Here is a 15,801-nt window from a genome sequence, read left to right as displayed (position 1 = left end):
CACCCCATTTATAATGACGATGCCCGTATCCTTAACCAAGGACGATCCTTCCTGCGGCTAGGGACTCCCACAGGATCCTCATATTGGATTCCTACCCTCTCCACTTCAAAACCTCACGATACCTAGTTATCTTGCTCTGAACGTCGGAAAATGGAGATGGATTGCATCGCTTGCAGGTGCATGACCGACTAATACGTATATAATGATTTATAAGTTATCGGAGTCGATCTGAATGAGTTCGTAGCTAAAGAGTAGATTCACAGGAAACTAACTGACTAACGACCCATAATTCCTATGATGAAGTACTTATATTCCCGTGTTCCGTATACATGATCCGTGTTTCGCAAAGTATAGATAATATCATTTAATATCACACGTACAATCTCATCTGTTCGGTTTCGCTGATGGAATACTCCTCAAAAAGGTATTAAATAAGATAAAATATTTAATCAGAAGAAACGTACGCTTATAATCAGATTTATCCAAGCGTCGATTTGAAATCATAAATATGCTTGGACATATTTGATATTTATCAAAACTCCGCTTGCGTATTATTGTACATGTATGCCGGAAAGAATATTTAAGAAAGATTTTCCCTTTGTTTCTGATTTCCTTCTTTTTCTTTTTTCTTTTTTCTTGTTACAAAAAATGCTCAATGGTATTACACTATATGGGACATATGACACTATATATATATGTTGTCGATGCGTAATGAGTTTGGTTAAGATTGTTGGAAACTGTTTGCGCAATTGTAATCTGTAACTTGCTCAGCGTGGTTTTAACTGTCGCTTCCTGGGATGGCGCCCAGGTAATGCATATTTATGACGTAGATTAAAGTCCGTTTTGCGTGCGACTTCTGTCTACCGAAGAAAAATGTCCCCGGCACGAAAGAACCTGGCCACCCTGTTGTCGTTAACGCGTATTCATAGCTAAAGAATTACACTCATAAAAATTTCATCGTATTATTTGTGACGAGGGACGGTTCGTAAAATCCATTTTCATCGCTACGCGATGGGTACAGGGTACAGTTGCGTTCCTTTAACTTTACGTGTATACAGAAAAAATTACTTTTATTTTAATAGTACTAAAACTACACAGAATTTCCAATTTTTATGATTAAATGGATGTAATATATCAGAAGTATAAATTAATAGTTTCACGTACTGTATCTACGAGGTGAAATTAGTTCAAATAGCCCCCGTCTGTGGACAGAACAATGTGTGTTAAAAAAATATCTTTTTAAAGCTGTCAGTATCATTTTGAAGATTATATTTAAACACATACATATTAATCGTAATCGAAGTAATTTAATGTACCGTTTAATGTAAATTACCGTGAATTTTGGCGAGAATCCTTCTATTTTTAGAAAAAGCAAGTAGGAATTCTCTGATTTGGTTGATTAGTCGCTGCTATATTCGACACTCCAAAATCCAATATAAGCTTCGCTACGAAAACACTCCGTCACAGAAATATAAAGACATTCCGCAAAATAGATTTTCAGAAATTTACTCATTTATCGTTCGACTATTCGCAGCATTTTCGCAAATATGGTCAGTATTTGAATCAACGTATTGGTGTTCCCATTAATGCTCAGAATATATGTACGCATTTGAAAATGTCATCGATGGAGATCTGGCGCGTCGGCGTGCGCGAAAAAACAGGAATTTCGAAGTTTCGTCGATTCACCTGTCCCCTACCTACGTAATATTAACTGGCGCTCGATTTAGAGCGCATACCTTTTCGGGCTATGCTGATACATGGACGTTGCGTCGGGGCACCAAAGTGGAGACACAAAGTGGCAAGTTAGATCAAAGCGTTCCTAAAGTTCATTCCGGACGAGTCCACAATGTAGGTATCGTTGATGCCAAGCCACCGGTTAGTTCACGAAGATAAGCAGAAATTCTACGTCGCGTACGATCTTTAAACGTGGCCATTCTCGATCGTTATTTTTAGTGGACAGCCACTCGAAATCGTCTTCTATTTGCTTGCACGAGACCACCCTTTCAATCAACCTAAGTAGACTGCAACGAAAGTGGTAACCTGAACGAGCTTCTCGACGAACGACGAGGAAAGGATAACGAAAGCTTCTTAAAAATATTGTCCGGACGAAGATACTCGTGTAAGAAAGAGGTTGAAACGTGAAAGGCTCGAATAACCTTTTAATATTTTTGTCTCGTGAGAGCTACTTTTTGTTACCTTTGAAAAGTTTTCAGAGCATGACGGCGCTTTAGTGGGAGAAGAAACCGATCGATCGGTGCCGAAAAAGCGACGTAAATGAAGGTAACTGTATACACGTCGTGGCATAAGTAGACGAGTTCAGCGATTTTCGGTTGTTATTCAAGTAACGAGTAACAACGAGTAACGAACACTCTCCTACTCGTATCTCATACATCATTCAACGTGGCATCGTTACATCTGTTTGACGTCATTATATTATCAGATAAGGGATGTTCGTGTTCTGACACACAGCGTAATTGCTTTTGCGATATTAGTACGTAATTCACGTTTAATTTCGTAGCAATTAATTACGCGAGCCATGGTCACGATTTTATAATAATATCTCTATAAAAAAAAAAACTGTAACCGTTTGCTGCATTATGCTCTAATGCAAATTCGATTGATCCTAAGCAGGTATAGAGGGGAGGGGGGGGGGAGAAATTACATTAAAACTAACGAATTTCCGCTACGTCGACCGAAAGTAATCGAAATTAATTGCTCCTTTCGTGGCAAGAAAATAATGTTAAGGTTCATTTAAAACCGGCGCGACGTGGCGGCGTTCTTGAACCACTCTTACTCAAAGAAAACGATCGAAACACGGCTGGAGTGTCTTGTTTCAGTCTGAGAGTCTGAAGAGAAAATACCCGGAAAATATCATTGGCGAAGGAAGACAAGATCTACCTTCGTTTGCGAAGGGTAACTGCGATGGTTTCCGTGCTCGATAACGTTTCCTATTCTTGCTTCTAAAGGAACCTACCTAACGCTGCTCGACTACGTTTCCATGCATAGGTACACGGATAACGGCGCATTCACGACGCTTTAAACTTTAAACTTTAAGCGATCAAGAATATGCAGATACCTCGAGTCACTTATGAAACTTCTCTCTGTTCGAACGACGAGACCGAGTTCGATGACGAAGAAGAAATAACAGAAACACAGTACGTAATACGGCGAAGCATTGAAAACGTTGTTCGCTGAATAGAAACAAAGATTCTGCCAAGGGAAATTTATGGAACTGGAAATGTCGCAGCTACGCATAACTCGCGTACAAATGCACTTTCATATTCCGGTTATGGCACCTATTGTCTACTACGTAGGTACGATTAAACTTCTCGATAAACGACAAGAAAGCGTACGATATAGTATGTATGTATATATGAGATATCGAAAACATCTTTTCTCGTAACTCGATGGAGAAACGCGTATCGTGTAACTTAATAAACGATCTTCGTCGTAAATTGTTTTTCAGTCTCAGTGTTTCAGTTTGAAATTCTTTGTTCGAATATTTCGCTCCGCGTTGAACGTAAACGAGCAACGCAATTTATATAAATTATCGATAAATGTACGATAGTGACATTAAACGTTTGTATTTTCTCTCGCGCGGAGACCTAACCTGCATACATACACGCGACGAACAAATGTATCGAACGTGAAATGCGAGCGTTTCTGTTCATAAAGAACTTGATGCAAAATAATGGGACATATTCCAGTTCCTCCATAGCAACGATTCTGCGTGCCATCAGGCCGAAATAAAGTTTGGCTGGTCTTTACGAGTGTAAAATAGATTGTCCTCGTTATTGTAGGTGATGCATCTCCATTAACGATGACACATTTCCACGACATGGTGAAAAACGCGGCGTTCAAATGCAACGTTGTTCCCTTTCTAAGTGCGAGTTGCAAAAAGTAGGTCTCTGGTAGAGACATTGTCATTGAAAATATTATACGCAGTGAATGGAAAAAAAAAGCTAAAGCTGGGGATTTGCAAGCGTGAATCCTTTGAGCATACAACAAAGAAAGGGAAAGAAAAATGAAGCATGAAAAGGAAAAGAAATAGAATAGATCGGCTAAACAGTAGTTGAACCCTTTTTTCATATTGTCTTTTTTCTTATACTAATTTATAGTCCGTCCGATAAATCGGCCGTACGCCGCGAATAAAATTTGCCATCGCGTGGTGCGTCAACCTCTCTCTATTCCCATTCCTCTGCTAATAAAAAAAGTAACGCGTACATCGTTAGAGATTTATCGTTCGCGAATGTGAAATGGTAAACGATAAATTCATATTGTCGACGCAAGAGCGTTATTCGAATGAAATGTTACTATTGGCCATTAATGCGAGTTACGTAATTTTTCAAACGCACGAAAGAAACGTAATTACGATACGTATACGGCAATTACGTGAATGGAAGATCAATTGCAAGCGAAAGATTGGAAACACGTAGAAGCGTAATATCTATTCCGAGTACTAAACCACGCAATATTTTCATTTCTGTTTTCGTCGTCTTTTCAATAACGTGTCGTTGCTCTGGGAAGTCTTTCATTCGGTTTCTCACCAGGGAGATTCCTCGATGCTTCTATTGTTACATGTACGTGCTCTTTGTCGCGAAAAGCAGCAGGAATTCGCACTTTCATGATCACGAATAAATTAACGTCGGCGCACGCCTACGCAAATTCAAAGCAGTGTTCCCTAAGAAAATATACCCGACCGTTCTCATTCTTTTCACTTTCATTTTTATAATAACTCGAAAAGCACACGTAATCAAAAGTATCGTGAAAGCATTCCTTTATTAGTCTCGTTTCCCTCGACTTATTTGGATTTCGAGGTGACCCGAATAACCTGTATGACCCCAGCCGTTTTAAAAATACACACCTTAAAGATACATATGCCGTAGCTATGATTTTATCCATCGACGATCCACGTACATATGCTCTTACGTACTTGTCTGTTTATGATATCTTGTCGTCGATCTTTCACGAGATTGATCGTTTCCGATAATAAACACCGAAGCAAATACCTCTCTACGACGCGAGACGATATCTTGCAAGTGCAGTTCTAAAGATACGATTCGGCGACGTTTTTCGTTTCGTATCAGTTCGACCTATTTTTATCGTGAATGCACCAATGGCGAATAAATAAAGTTGCAGCTCTCGAACTGTAGTCACCTTGCAATAAATAACGTGGCAACGTAAATTCTTGTTACATTTAAATTTGATCCGTGTAATCTCTAGTACTGCAAATCCTCCGAGATTTCTCTATTAATCTTGTCCCGGTTTTCTACGCTGTTTTCCCATCAATTCGAACGAAATCAATAAAAAAGAACTGACTACCTATCCGCCGAGTGTGCCCGGTGATTTAGTGCATTCATGAAAACGTTGTAATCTAAAGAACAAAGAGAAATATGCATCCTATGAAATTTTTATACCAATCCAATCGAGCTCGAATCAAATTTCCAGAGTGTTATGTGCGCGATCATTAACTCGACAAATGCAAGCTGGCATCCTGACCATTCGATACACGCTTGAACCCGTCACTATCAACATTATCATAAATCAAATATTTCGTAAGTTATTACCTGTCTGGTAGACTGACAAGCAAAGGAAGATCTAGGTGGAACTTCGCCCCGAGATCGTTTCTGTCAGCCCAACGTATGCACGAGAACCTACGTTCCCGTAGCATCTCGTAACTACATCGCTGGCCGGGTGAGCGAGAGGAGAGTCGAGTTGCGTGGTTGTGATGGTAGAGCGTTGGTGGAGGATACGAGGATGAGAAGGGGTGGAAGAGCCAGTAGTAGGGGCGGTAGAACCGGAGGCACTAGGGGTCGGTAGTGGTGGTTGAAGAAGGGAATGACCCCGTGTACCGGGGTCAACCGTTGCACTATGCTCTCTCTCTCTCTCTCTCTCTCTCTTTCCCTCTCTTTCTTTCTCTTCTTCTGGTCGTCTTTCTCTTTATTCTCTCTTGCCCTCTCACCTTCCACCCTCCAACATACCCCTTCACCCGCTTCCTCATTCCCACCGCCCTCGACCCTCTCGCCGTTCCGTAGTCATAGACGAACGTTCATGCACTTTGTTATCAGTGTATACCGACTGCACACTGTCGAAGGAACGTTACCACCTGAATACATCTACGCGGTCTGTACACGTGCGTCTACGTGCCTAGATGAACAGGAAGACTTGAAAACCCTGGCGATATTTATGACCAGATATAGGACAAAGATAAAAGAAGCATCGAGAATCGCTTCTCGTTATTCGCTGGTCAATGCGTCTTTAACGTTTGGCCTGCATGGTTATTGCAAGGATTGCCGGAAATCCTCTCGCTCGCAGCTAGCCTGGTTTACACATTGATTTTTTCTACGTGAAAAAATTGGAAATCGTAACTTGCGATTCGTACAGACGAATCCGATTATCAGTACAGAGGATCTGTTCGCGTTATATCTCACAGGACATACTGCATTTCTATGTGTATCTTCCATATGTATATACGTCTGAGACGATACGTTAAAGGATATCAATGGCGGTCACTGATCGAAGACTGACTCGACCCAGAAGTAAACCCTCGAGTAACTCTTCTCTTCGTCGTTTATACTACTCGGTTAAGTCGTTCAATACTCTGATCATACGAGGCCGTATACAAAAGTCAGAATGGAAAGAAAATCCTGGATGCCGATTTGATGCACTTATATGTATTGGAAACTGGAATTCCTCCTTATATTCAAATCGGGATAAGGATATGGACGAGATGTAGCCCTTTAAACTGAGAATTTGAAATATCAAAAAATGGAGTAATACGAAGCTAATATAAGTGTAATTTAACGAAAATCGATTTAATGTGAGATATCCTCGGTAGAAAACTATTGAAATCGAATGATAAAAAGATCAAACACAAATCAGGTTTAATTAATCAGGTGATTAACTTCATGTAAGAATCACGGATAAATCAGTAGATATCACAGCTACAGAAAAATCGGAGAATAACCTGGCTGCTTCATATACCAATCCAATTATCACATCGTCTTTTAACCCTAACCTTAGTTCTCTCTCTCTCTATTCTCATCCTTGAATGGTTTTCCAATAAAAAGGACACCCCTCTCACTTTGTATGAACGCTCGTTTTACGAAATGTAATTTTTAACTTTAGTCGTTTTAGCAATTGCCGCACGAAAAACTCCGTGTGTAATACGAAGTTCGGAAATGATTTGCTCGGTTCAAAAGCATGGGATAAAAATAGTTACCGTAATATGGGAAAATAGCTTGCGCATATTAAAAATTATATGTAGCTTTGTCTCTTTACGTTGAATCTAATTTTCGTTAAATGTTTTTTGTAACTATAAAATCTTGTTATTCGTTGAAAATATGTACACTTAAATACGTAAATTGTACGAAAAATATATTTTAAACTGGAATTTGCTCGAGAAACTCAACCAACCATATAAGCAGATAAGAAAAAGATACAAGTTACGATGCTGAATAAAATATGAGTAAAAATACTAGAAGTTTTTAACTATAAATATCTCTTATGCGTAGTTATACGTTTCTATAAATTGTACAGATGTTCCAATTGCTTTTGCTCACTTGCTTTCCACGAAGATTATCCAACGTACTTATAGCGATTGCTTTATCTAGAATTACTCATCTCTAAAGGATTACTCCTACGACATGTTAAACTTCTACGTTCGTATTAAACGCCTCAATTTAGAGTATAATAACAAATTCGACAGTGTAGCGGCGACAGACGTTATTTCGTCATTTTTATAATTTCCTTATATTAATATCTACGTGTTTAAGAACGAAACAGCAACTTAACCCAGTTACGTAATTAAATTAAAATCGCGAGACATTTCGTTGCATATTCTATACACGGAAAATAGAATGTGAACTTGTAAATTGCATATCAAAGGCTTTAAACGCGAAACGAAGAAAACCATTAAGTAATTAAGAAAGTAGGTTGAATAACAAATATTCGTTGGTTGTCTTTATGTATAGCTTATCTTTTATATTTCTTGCACTTGCGACGATTTAAGAAACAACGTATAGTCAGTGAAATAATATTTCCTTTCATTCCTGTTATTTTTGCACATTCGATAGAAATAAATACGCCGCGTTTACCTTTTCAGACCAAAAGAAATAGAAAGGAAATACGCTTAAAGCATTGTTTACTATGCTTCAAATATGGAACGTACGAGGAAATGTCCTTAATTACTTGCGTAATGAACAACTTTAATAACGACTATTAATCAACATATTCGTTTCCATCGTATTTAATATTCTCGGAAAATTGTTGGAAATTTCTTCCCCACCTTACTTCGTGCTTCAAGTATTTCTCCATTTCTACAAGTTTGCTTAGAAGCATTTGCTCTTCTCGAGCAGTTTATTCGAAAATAAGGAAAAAGTTTCAAATCTGATGCAGCCATCCTTGCAAGACTGTTCTAACCTTACTTTATCGTCAGTTCTACGACTCTATTTCACGTTCATCCGGAGAATTTCGGGTAAACCGCTTTAAAATAAAACAAGCCACTTAAGTGAAACGACATTTGCAGAGAGGCGATTACAACAATTTTCTATTATGTAAAAACTCGAATAAAATAAACGAGACTATTGAAAGACAAATTTTTCACTAAAATAAACGACTAATTGTGTAAATGTATAAAGATTAGAGAGGAATAAAAAATACGTAAAATAAAGCATTGTAATAATCGGAAGCGATTTCGATAAGATGGAAAGTGTCGCGATGGCGAAACGATAAAACGAAATATTTTCTAGTTAACGGTCGTCATCTTGAACCGGTGCGGCACGGTGCGGCGCGTGTAGTGAAATACACGAGAAGAAAAGGAGAAAAAGAAATATAGAAGTGGAAAAGACTCACCCGTGACGCTGAGCAGCGACATATTCGAAGATGTTCTTGGTAGATCGGCTTAACGCTGAGAGTTCCGCTTAATTGGTCGAGCGACACTTCATGTGGCGTGGAGATCCGTAGGAAAGAGATTGCAGCTATATAACGAGACACGCCGGATCGAAGGAGCACACTCGCGTATACGACGTACTTACAACCCCCTTTCCGCAGCGATATTACTATTTTCTTTTTTTCTTTTCCGCACTGTGCGCCTGTACCCACGTATAACGTGTGAATACGAGAAAAACACTCGCGTGTGTTTATACGTGCATATATACTCGTATATATAAGTATATGTGTATATAATACGTATGCATATATATGTAAATATTACAGAGAGAGAAAGAGAGAAAAAGAGATAAAGAAAGAGGTGGGAGAGGGAGACAGATAGATAGACAGAGAAGGATACAATATGTATATGTGTGTCGCGATATGGCGCTACACGAATCGAAATTTCAGGGCAGGAGTACGAATGCAACGGGCAGTCCGATATCACACTTCTGCCGTTCCTTTGTTCTATATTTCCTTTGTATATTTATTATTTTTTTTTTTTTCTCTCATTCGCATATGGCACTACGTATTCACAGTCGTGTCCTTTCTCGCAACGAGTTTTTCTCTTTCGTACCCGGCACGCGTGCACCAAAACAACAATGAGGTTATCGTGATTCTTCTACGATATCCCGGCGAAGCTGTCGCGCAACGCTCTGTTCTCGTCGATCGTACACTGTACACGAATGCCGGCGAAAATTTCCACGTACTTGAAGGCTCGAAACTACGACCAGCAAGGAATCCACAAAATTTATAACCCGAATTTATTACATACGCGCACTCTGCTCGTCGATTCGACTGTCACTGAAATCCACAGGGAATACACACGAGAGATCACGCGCGTATATATGACAATGTATGTACGTACTTGGTTCTCTTACTTTTCATTCGAATTCCCCTATTTTTACGTGAGTATCTCAGAAGCTCGGTCTGCTTAATTATTAGAACTGCGATTTAATGTGTATGTTTTTGCGTTCAGCGTATACTGTGTCTGCACGAGGGTCGTTCCGTTCCAGTCGTAACCGTTATACCACGCCGGTATTGTATGAATCGCACTCGCGATTACCATCGACACGGCGTAACAGTGAGTGGCTGTTGGTCACGCGGAAAATCGTGCTCGCCCGTTCTGGCGGTTAAGGCGGTTACTGTTCACGTTCGCGAGCACTCTTACTTCCTCGTCGTTTGTCGGACTGGCCACGTTTCCCGTTTCCTGTTCACCGTATTCCTCCTGTTCGTCCTGTTGCTCGTTCAGCTCCTTTGACTGGATTTTGGTCGATGCTACTAACAATAAGTCGAAGCACTTTGGTACTGGCGGTTCGTCGATTCTTGCGAGTAACGATAGCAAGTAGTTGTCCTCGTGTTTGTCGGTGAGCGTGCGGCGATCTGAGTTTAACAAGGAGGCGGCGATCACAGCACGAGGATAGTAGTAGTATTCGTAGTACGGGAACGGCAACGGCAGCGCCAACGCGACGCAGCTGCTGGTCCTGTGCAGGTCGGTGGCCACGGTGTCGGTGTCGGTGTCGGTGTCGGTGTCGATGTTGTCATCTACCACCCGGCCGGAATGAGGCAGCATCGCCGTGGCACCGCGGGGTGCTTGCTCGAACCGCTTTTGTGCACCGTAGGTTCGGCCGAGCGCCTCTCGCTTCAGGAGGAGCGCCCACCGTGCCACCTTTCTCGTTATTATCATAGTAGCAAGGGCTGCAGTGCATGCGCCGGTTTGCACGTATACCGTGCTCGTCAAGGAACCGTAGACCAACGACAAGCGTCACGTCCTCCTTGTCGTCGAGAGGCACGACCGGTTACCACGGGCATTTCACAACGATCACAGAGGAAAACGGGACGGATAGAGGGAACACGGATCGGAAACCAAAGAAACCAGATATACGCTCGTGTGTATATATATATATATGTATGTATGTATGTATGTATATGCGTATGAAAGTAGAATTTCGCAAGGAATCGGTGAACAGAAGGTGAGAAGAAACAAGAGGGACGTAAAACAAGAGGAAAAGAGAAAAGAGAGAGAGAGGGAGAAACGGAGGGAAAAAGGGAAGAGGAAATGTAAAGGATATGGAGGGGATGAATAGCACGCACCACGAGCAAAATTAACAAGAATTATTGCGAACGGGACCAATTGAGTTCACACTGCTCTCTCTATGTTTTCGTCGTGCTAGCACTGTTCGCGACGTCTCGTCGTCGCACGTTGTTTCTCTAATTATTGATGATATTACGATATGAAACACGAGATTGAACCGTTACCACGGACGTGTGCGATGCTCCGGGTGCACTACCACATTAATGCGGTGAAACGTTGTTACGAACGTACGCGGACTGCTCGACGTCGAGCACTGTGCGGACGGAGACGCCTCCGACACGCCGCCGCCATCTTGCTACGTCAAGCAGGTTACATAGCGCCGGCGTCGTATCGTCGGAGTCACACGAACGTCACCGACCTTCGACGATCGTTTCGGCGAGCAACCACGAATCAGCCACCCCTTTCGACTGCTCTCGCGGAACTGCCGTGCATTTTGCTTCGATTGTTTGCCTCATTTCTAATTCGACGTTTCTGTCGACGATTGCACGCTCAATCGACGTCCAGTCAACTTGTTTCTCAAATCTTTTAGGACGCCTCTTTTAACACTGCAATTAATCATACACGATCTGTTTTACCGTTTTTTGTTTTCTTCTTTATTTTATCCTTGCCTTTTTTATATCGTTTATGCGATGCAATACGCAGTCGCACATAACGCGCTGTTAATTATTGCGATAGGTATCGTGCGAGACAGAGTGCAAACGTTTTTCGTGCGTAGAAATCACCACGTGGTACGTTCTATCAGAAATTGATTAAGCAAGATACAAGTACGAACTAGAAGTCTTTAATTGATTCCTTTACTGTTCATTCAAGTGTCTCGTTTATTCTTACATTCTAATATATCATCATTTCTTTACTATATTTAGTCGTGAACTAAAAATTCGGGAAAGTGACTATTCCTCTTTATTATTTCTATATTTTTTCATTAATTTATGACTGTTTTACATTGAATGTTTATGATCATTACAAATTCATTATTCTTATGATATAAGTAAACGTCAACTAGAAGTATAAGCTTTTATATATTATAAGAAATATATCATTTTAACAGGAACGATGTTTTGACATATTTCTACCGTATAGTCAGTACATCATGAAACTGTTAACATCGTAAGTTTCAAATATTTCGAACCTACACATTTTGGGCAGAAAATTGGTTCATTGCGATGGTTGCATGTAAAGTGTTATTGCTCGCGTGAGAAGCGACTGTAATATAACGTTGAACGAGCTGGAGGACACGCAATGTCTAGAATTTGTTCTTCTGAATCATCTGAAATAGAATGGGATAGAAATATGATGCGATGGCAGTACAAAATATTTTATACATAACGTTCGACAATCGTTTTTTCAATAACCGGTTATTACTTTTTGATTTTTTCGCAGAATCTGTATCACTTGTTATTTACAGGCAAAGTTAAACCAAGCTACGACGTGGAAGTATCAATAACGGGTTCATTACTCCCAAGCTAGCATCAAATGCTGACTTGTACCACTGGGAAATCGTTTCCCTTGTTCTGCGGTAATACTACTTGCTCTGGTCTGTATTGCTCTTTGCAGCAATACATCAGTAGTTACTGATCAGTAGTTACGTCTCTGACCATGTATTTCATGAAACTACTCTACTTTATTTCATCGTATGAAATAATTTATTAAAATTTAAACTGTTATTTCACTAAATAAATTTATACGCACATCCTTTTCTACCACATGGCGGAAAATAAGAATGTTCCATTTATTAGTTAGACGAATGTATCCCAATTCAGCGAATAACAGAAACTTATTGACTTCTAAATTTTCTCTACCATACGTTTCAATTTATTTCGTAATTCGTATAATTCTGCGTCTATAGACAATAATCAGCCGACCGAATACAAATCGTACAAATATATCAAAAGTTATGTAACAGTCATGTTGGACCTCGTGGCTTGAACGGAGAAATATATTTCTGAAAAGTAGTCGGTATTCGGTCGAAGAAAACCGGAACTTTTGTGGCTTGCTTTCAATACGTCGTGTTGGTGGTCGTCTTACTCATTTCAGGCATCACACGAAGACCATTTTCTCGGATCTTTTCTCCACTCCGGTCCGACATCTGATCATTCGCCCACGTTTGTCCCATCTTAAGTGTCAGAATGACGTAATATACAAACTCCTCCCTCTTGCGCTCCGATTGCCACTTGAAAATATCTCATCTCTATCTATTTTTACCTTGCGTCATCCCCTATGCTGGACGTTATACGTAGAGCATTACAAACGTCGTACGTAGGTACGCAAAATGTCGTTTTAATTTAAATCAACTTCGTACGAGTACAAGCTATTATTGAGTTTTCTGGCACGATATGGTCACTTAGGAAAGGATAACACGATACTTGTATCAGAGTGCAATATTAAGGACGTACGATGTTTCTTCTTATTTAGTGAAATATTATACGCTCCCTCTGGATGAAATACGAATAAAATTGCCAATCGAGGTGAAAATTTATCATGGAACTTGTGTATGACGGTGTAACAAATTATAGGTAGGACATTATACAAAGAAATTCATTAATATTCGAAGCATGTTCCAAGTGGTATTCCGCAAGATTGGAACTTGCGATAGAAACCACACTTCGTTCATTTTCTTCATCCAACTTGACGAAACTTTTGCCAACGAAGTTTCTTCTGCTGATTTCCCTGGATTCTATTGTGATACGCTCCTCTTTATCTGAATGGACTATTCGAATTGTTATAGTTTTATTTAGTAATTCGACTGTTAATGGTTCCGTGTCATGTTCAATAATTCTCGAAGTAGAAATGCTTTGTTGTTTGAATGGCCGATGGAAAAATTTGTTCCATTTGATTGAAAATATCGAAAACTTTGAAATGTCATCGCAACAGAATTCACGAATGATTGAAATCATTTGTTTAAAGGCATATAGGTACTGAAAAAACATATCCGCAACGATTGGATCTAAATGTCCATCTACACAAATATTTGTGCATGAACTTCGCAGTACGCGTTTTATCCGATAACACCGATGACGGAAATGTCCATGTATCTTAGTAAATTTAAATATATCGAATTGACAACACCGATTTGATAATGATTTTTAAAGAAACAAAGCAAGTTTAGGAAAATATCCATCGAAAAGGCAATTACAAGAATTCTAATATAGAAATCTGATTAAAAGTTGTTGTAAAAATTATTATATGTATGTTTGACAGCCTAAGAGAAATATAAAAAAATGACTAAGCCAAATATAACGTATACCTGTTTTATAACTGGTGCTAGAAAAAAGTAAAAAACATTGAAGTAGCAGATCCGAAAGGATTTTGTGAGGTTTAAAGATTCGCCACAATACGCATTAACATATTCATACGCTAAATCCAATTCCACTTGCTTCAAAAAATAAACCATCGAGAGTAACTCTGGCCTTCCTGGACTACGTCCAACCATCTAACACACACAAATCCTCTCTGACCTATACAGAATTGCTAACACAATTCCAAATACATACCGTGGCATCAGGAAACATCTAAAGTCGCTAGAATCTATTTCATAGTAATTGAAACATCTCATGTATACGCCGAATCCTTATAAGTAATCTTAGATACGTCCAAATTCTACGTACATAGCGATCATCGATGATCTGATATTCGGATAACAACGGTTAAGAACTGATATTTGTATAACATTTGATACAACGAGTCTGACAACGTCAAATTATGGAAATGACACTACGAATATGCTGTTATTATGATCCTGTGTTATTTCATAGCGAATGAATCTAATCTTCCACGTCACACTACTATGATCTCAAACGTCTTCTTACGAATCCTGAGCATCTAGAATTCTACATTTTGTAGCTTGTTGTATCGCTTACCGTTGAAATCCAGTTTCTCGGACCAGAAGTAGTTAGAAGAGATAGGATACCTCCTATAAGTCACTGATACCGTATTTTGTTCCTTACGTATTTCGAAGCCTTCGATATTGAGTTTAACGACCTTAAGGTTTCTCGGTATCGCGTGTATCTAGATTTTCTCGGACTGCACACTGTACATTCCATAAGGATCGCGTTTATGATATTTCTGAAAGTTAATTCAATTGAGTTTCCCGGTATCTTTTTGAAAGTTCGAAATGTACTAAATTACATTAAGTCTGTGCAGGTTCTAGAAATTCATAGATCGCTAGCTATTTGAATGACGCGATAACATTAACCTGTGTTTCAGGATCAAATTTTGCGTAGAAACATTTCTGGATACATAAAAAACCTTTAACGTTTAGAAATATTTATAGAAAGATTTCAAACACCTACTGATTTTTATATCATTCTTCTACATTGTACTCCCATAATTTACCAATATAATTTACCAATTTACCAATTTTATTTTTCGAAAGAAATAACAATCTATTGTTCCTTTACGCAACAGCTAACGGTTAATTAATGCTATTTCTATATATAACTACGACTAATACTGCGAAATATATGTAATAGGTTGTTAACGTTTTAACTTACAATGTATGAACTAATCTACTTGGATAAGCTACTAAGGAACGCAAAATGTGCTAGTGGTTGCAAGCGTATTGATTAGCCGAGCAGCTAGTTTCGTTAATGTAGACACGAATAGAACGCCAATACCAAAATTCTATGTTACACATTACCCATTAATTGTACATCTATTACATTCCGTTACTATATTCCTAGATATCTGTGTAAGTGAGAGGACCAGTCACTAACTATGACGTCTATCCATCATTGATCGACACTGGATTACCCGCTACAGAATGAAAGCAATTTAATGCT

At 39.3% G+C, this 15,801-nt stretch overlaps 2 protein-coding genes across 5 annotated transcripts in view; both read right to left on the bottom strand.

Annotated features, from left to right (window-relative positions):
* The window catches only part of LOC122568763 (protein unc-13 homolog B), a 377,765-nt gene extending 368,782 nt beyond the window's left edge, over positions 1-8,983 (bottom strand). For all 4 annotated transcript variants that reach the window (XM_043728897.1, XM_043728898.1, XM_043728901.1 and 1 more), the window contains exon 1: positions 8,854-8,983. In XM_043728897.1, the coding sequence (XP_043584832.1) occupies positions 8,854-8,875 (22 nt within the window). In that variant the 5' untranslated portion in view covers positions 8,876-8,983. The remainder of the gene's footprint in view (positions 1-8,853) is intronic.
* A 1,037-nt stretch (positions 8,984-10,020) lies between these two features.
* LOC122568769 lies at positions 10,021-11,414 on the bottom strand. Its single transcript, XM_043728917.1, has one exon. The coding sequence runs from the start codon at positions 10,613-10,615 to the stop codon at positions 10,028-10,030; it is 588 nt and encodes a 195-aa protein (XP_043584852.1). The 5' UTR covers positions 10,616-11,414; the 3' UTR covers positions 10,021-10,027.
* Between the last annotated feature and the right edge of the window lie 4,387 nt (positions 11,415-15,801).

Source organism: Bombus pyrosoma, linkage group LG6, assembly GCF_014825855.1.
Source record: "Bombus pyrosoma isolate SC7728 linkage group LG6, ASM1482585v1, whole genome shotgun sequence".
NCBI classification, from domain to species: domain Eukaryota; kingdom Metazoa; phylum Arthropoda; class Insecta; order Hymenoptera; family Apidae; genus Bombus; species Bombus pyrosoma.
The sequence above is the reverse complement of the archived record's forward strand: the minus strand, read 5'-3'. Positions and strand labels throughout refer to the sequence as shown.

What these genes read in the sequence shown, in the direction of transcription:
- LOC122568769 (XM_043728917.1), bottom strand. Translation starts at nt 10,615, where the DNA reads ATGATAATAACGAGAAAGGTGGCACGGTGGGCGCTCCTCCTGAAGCGA.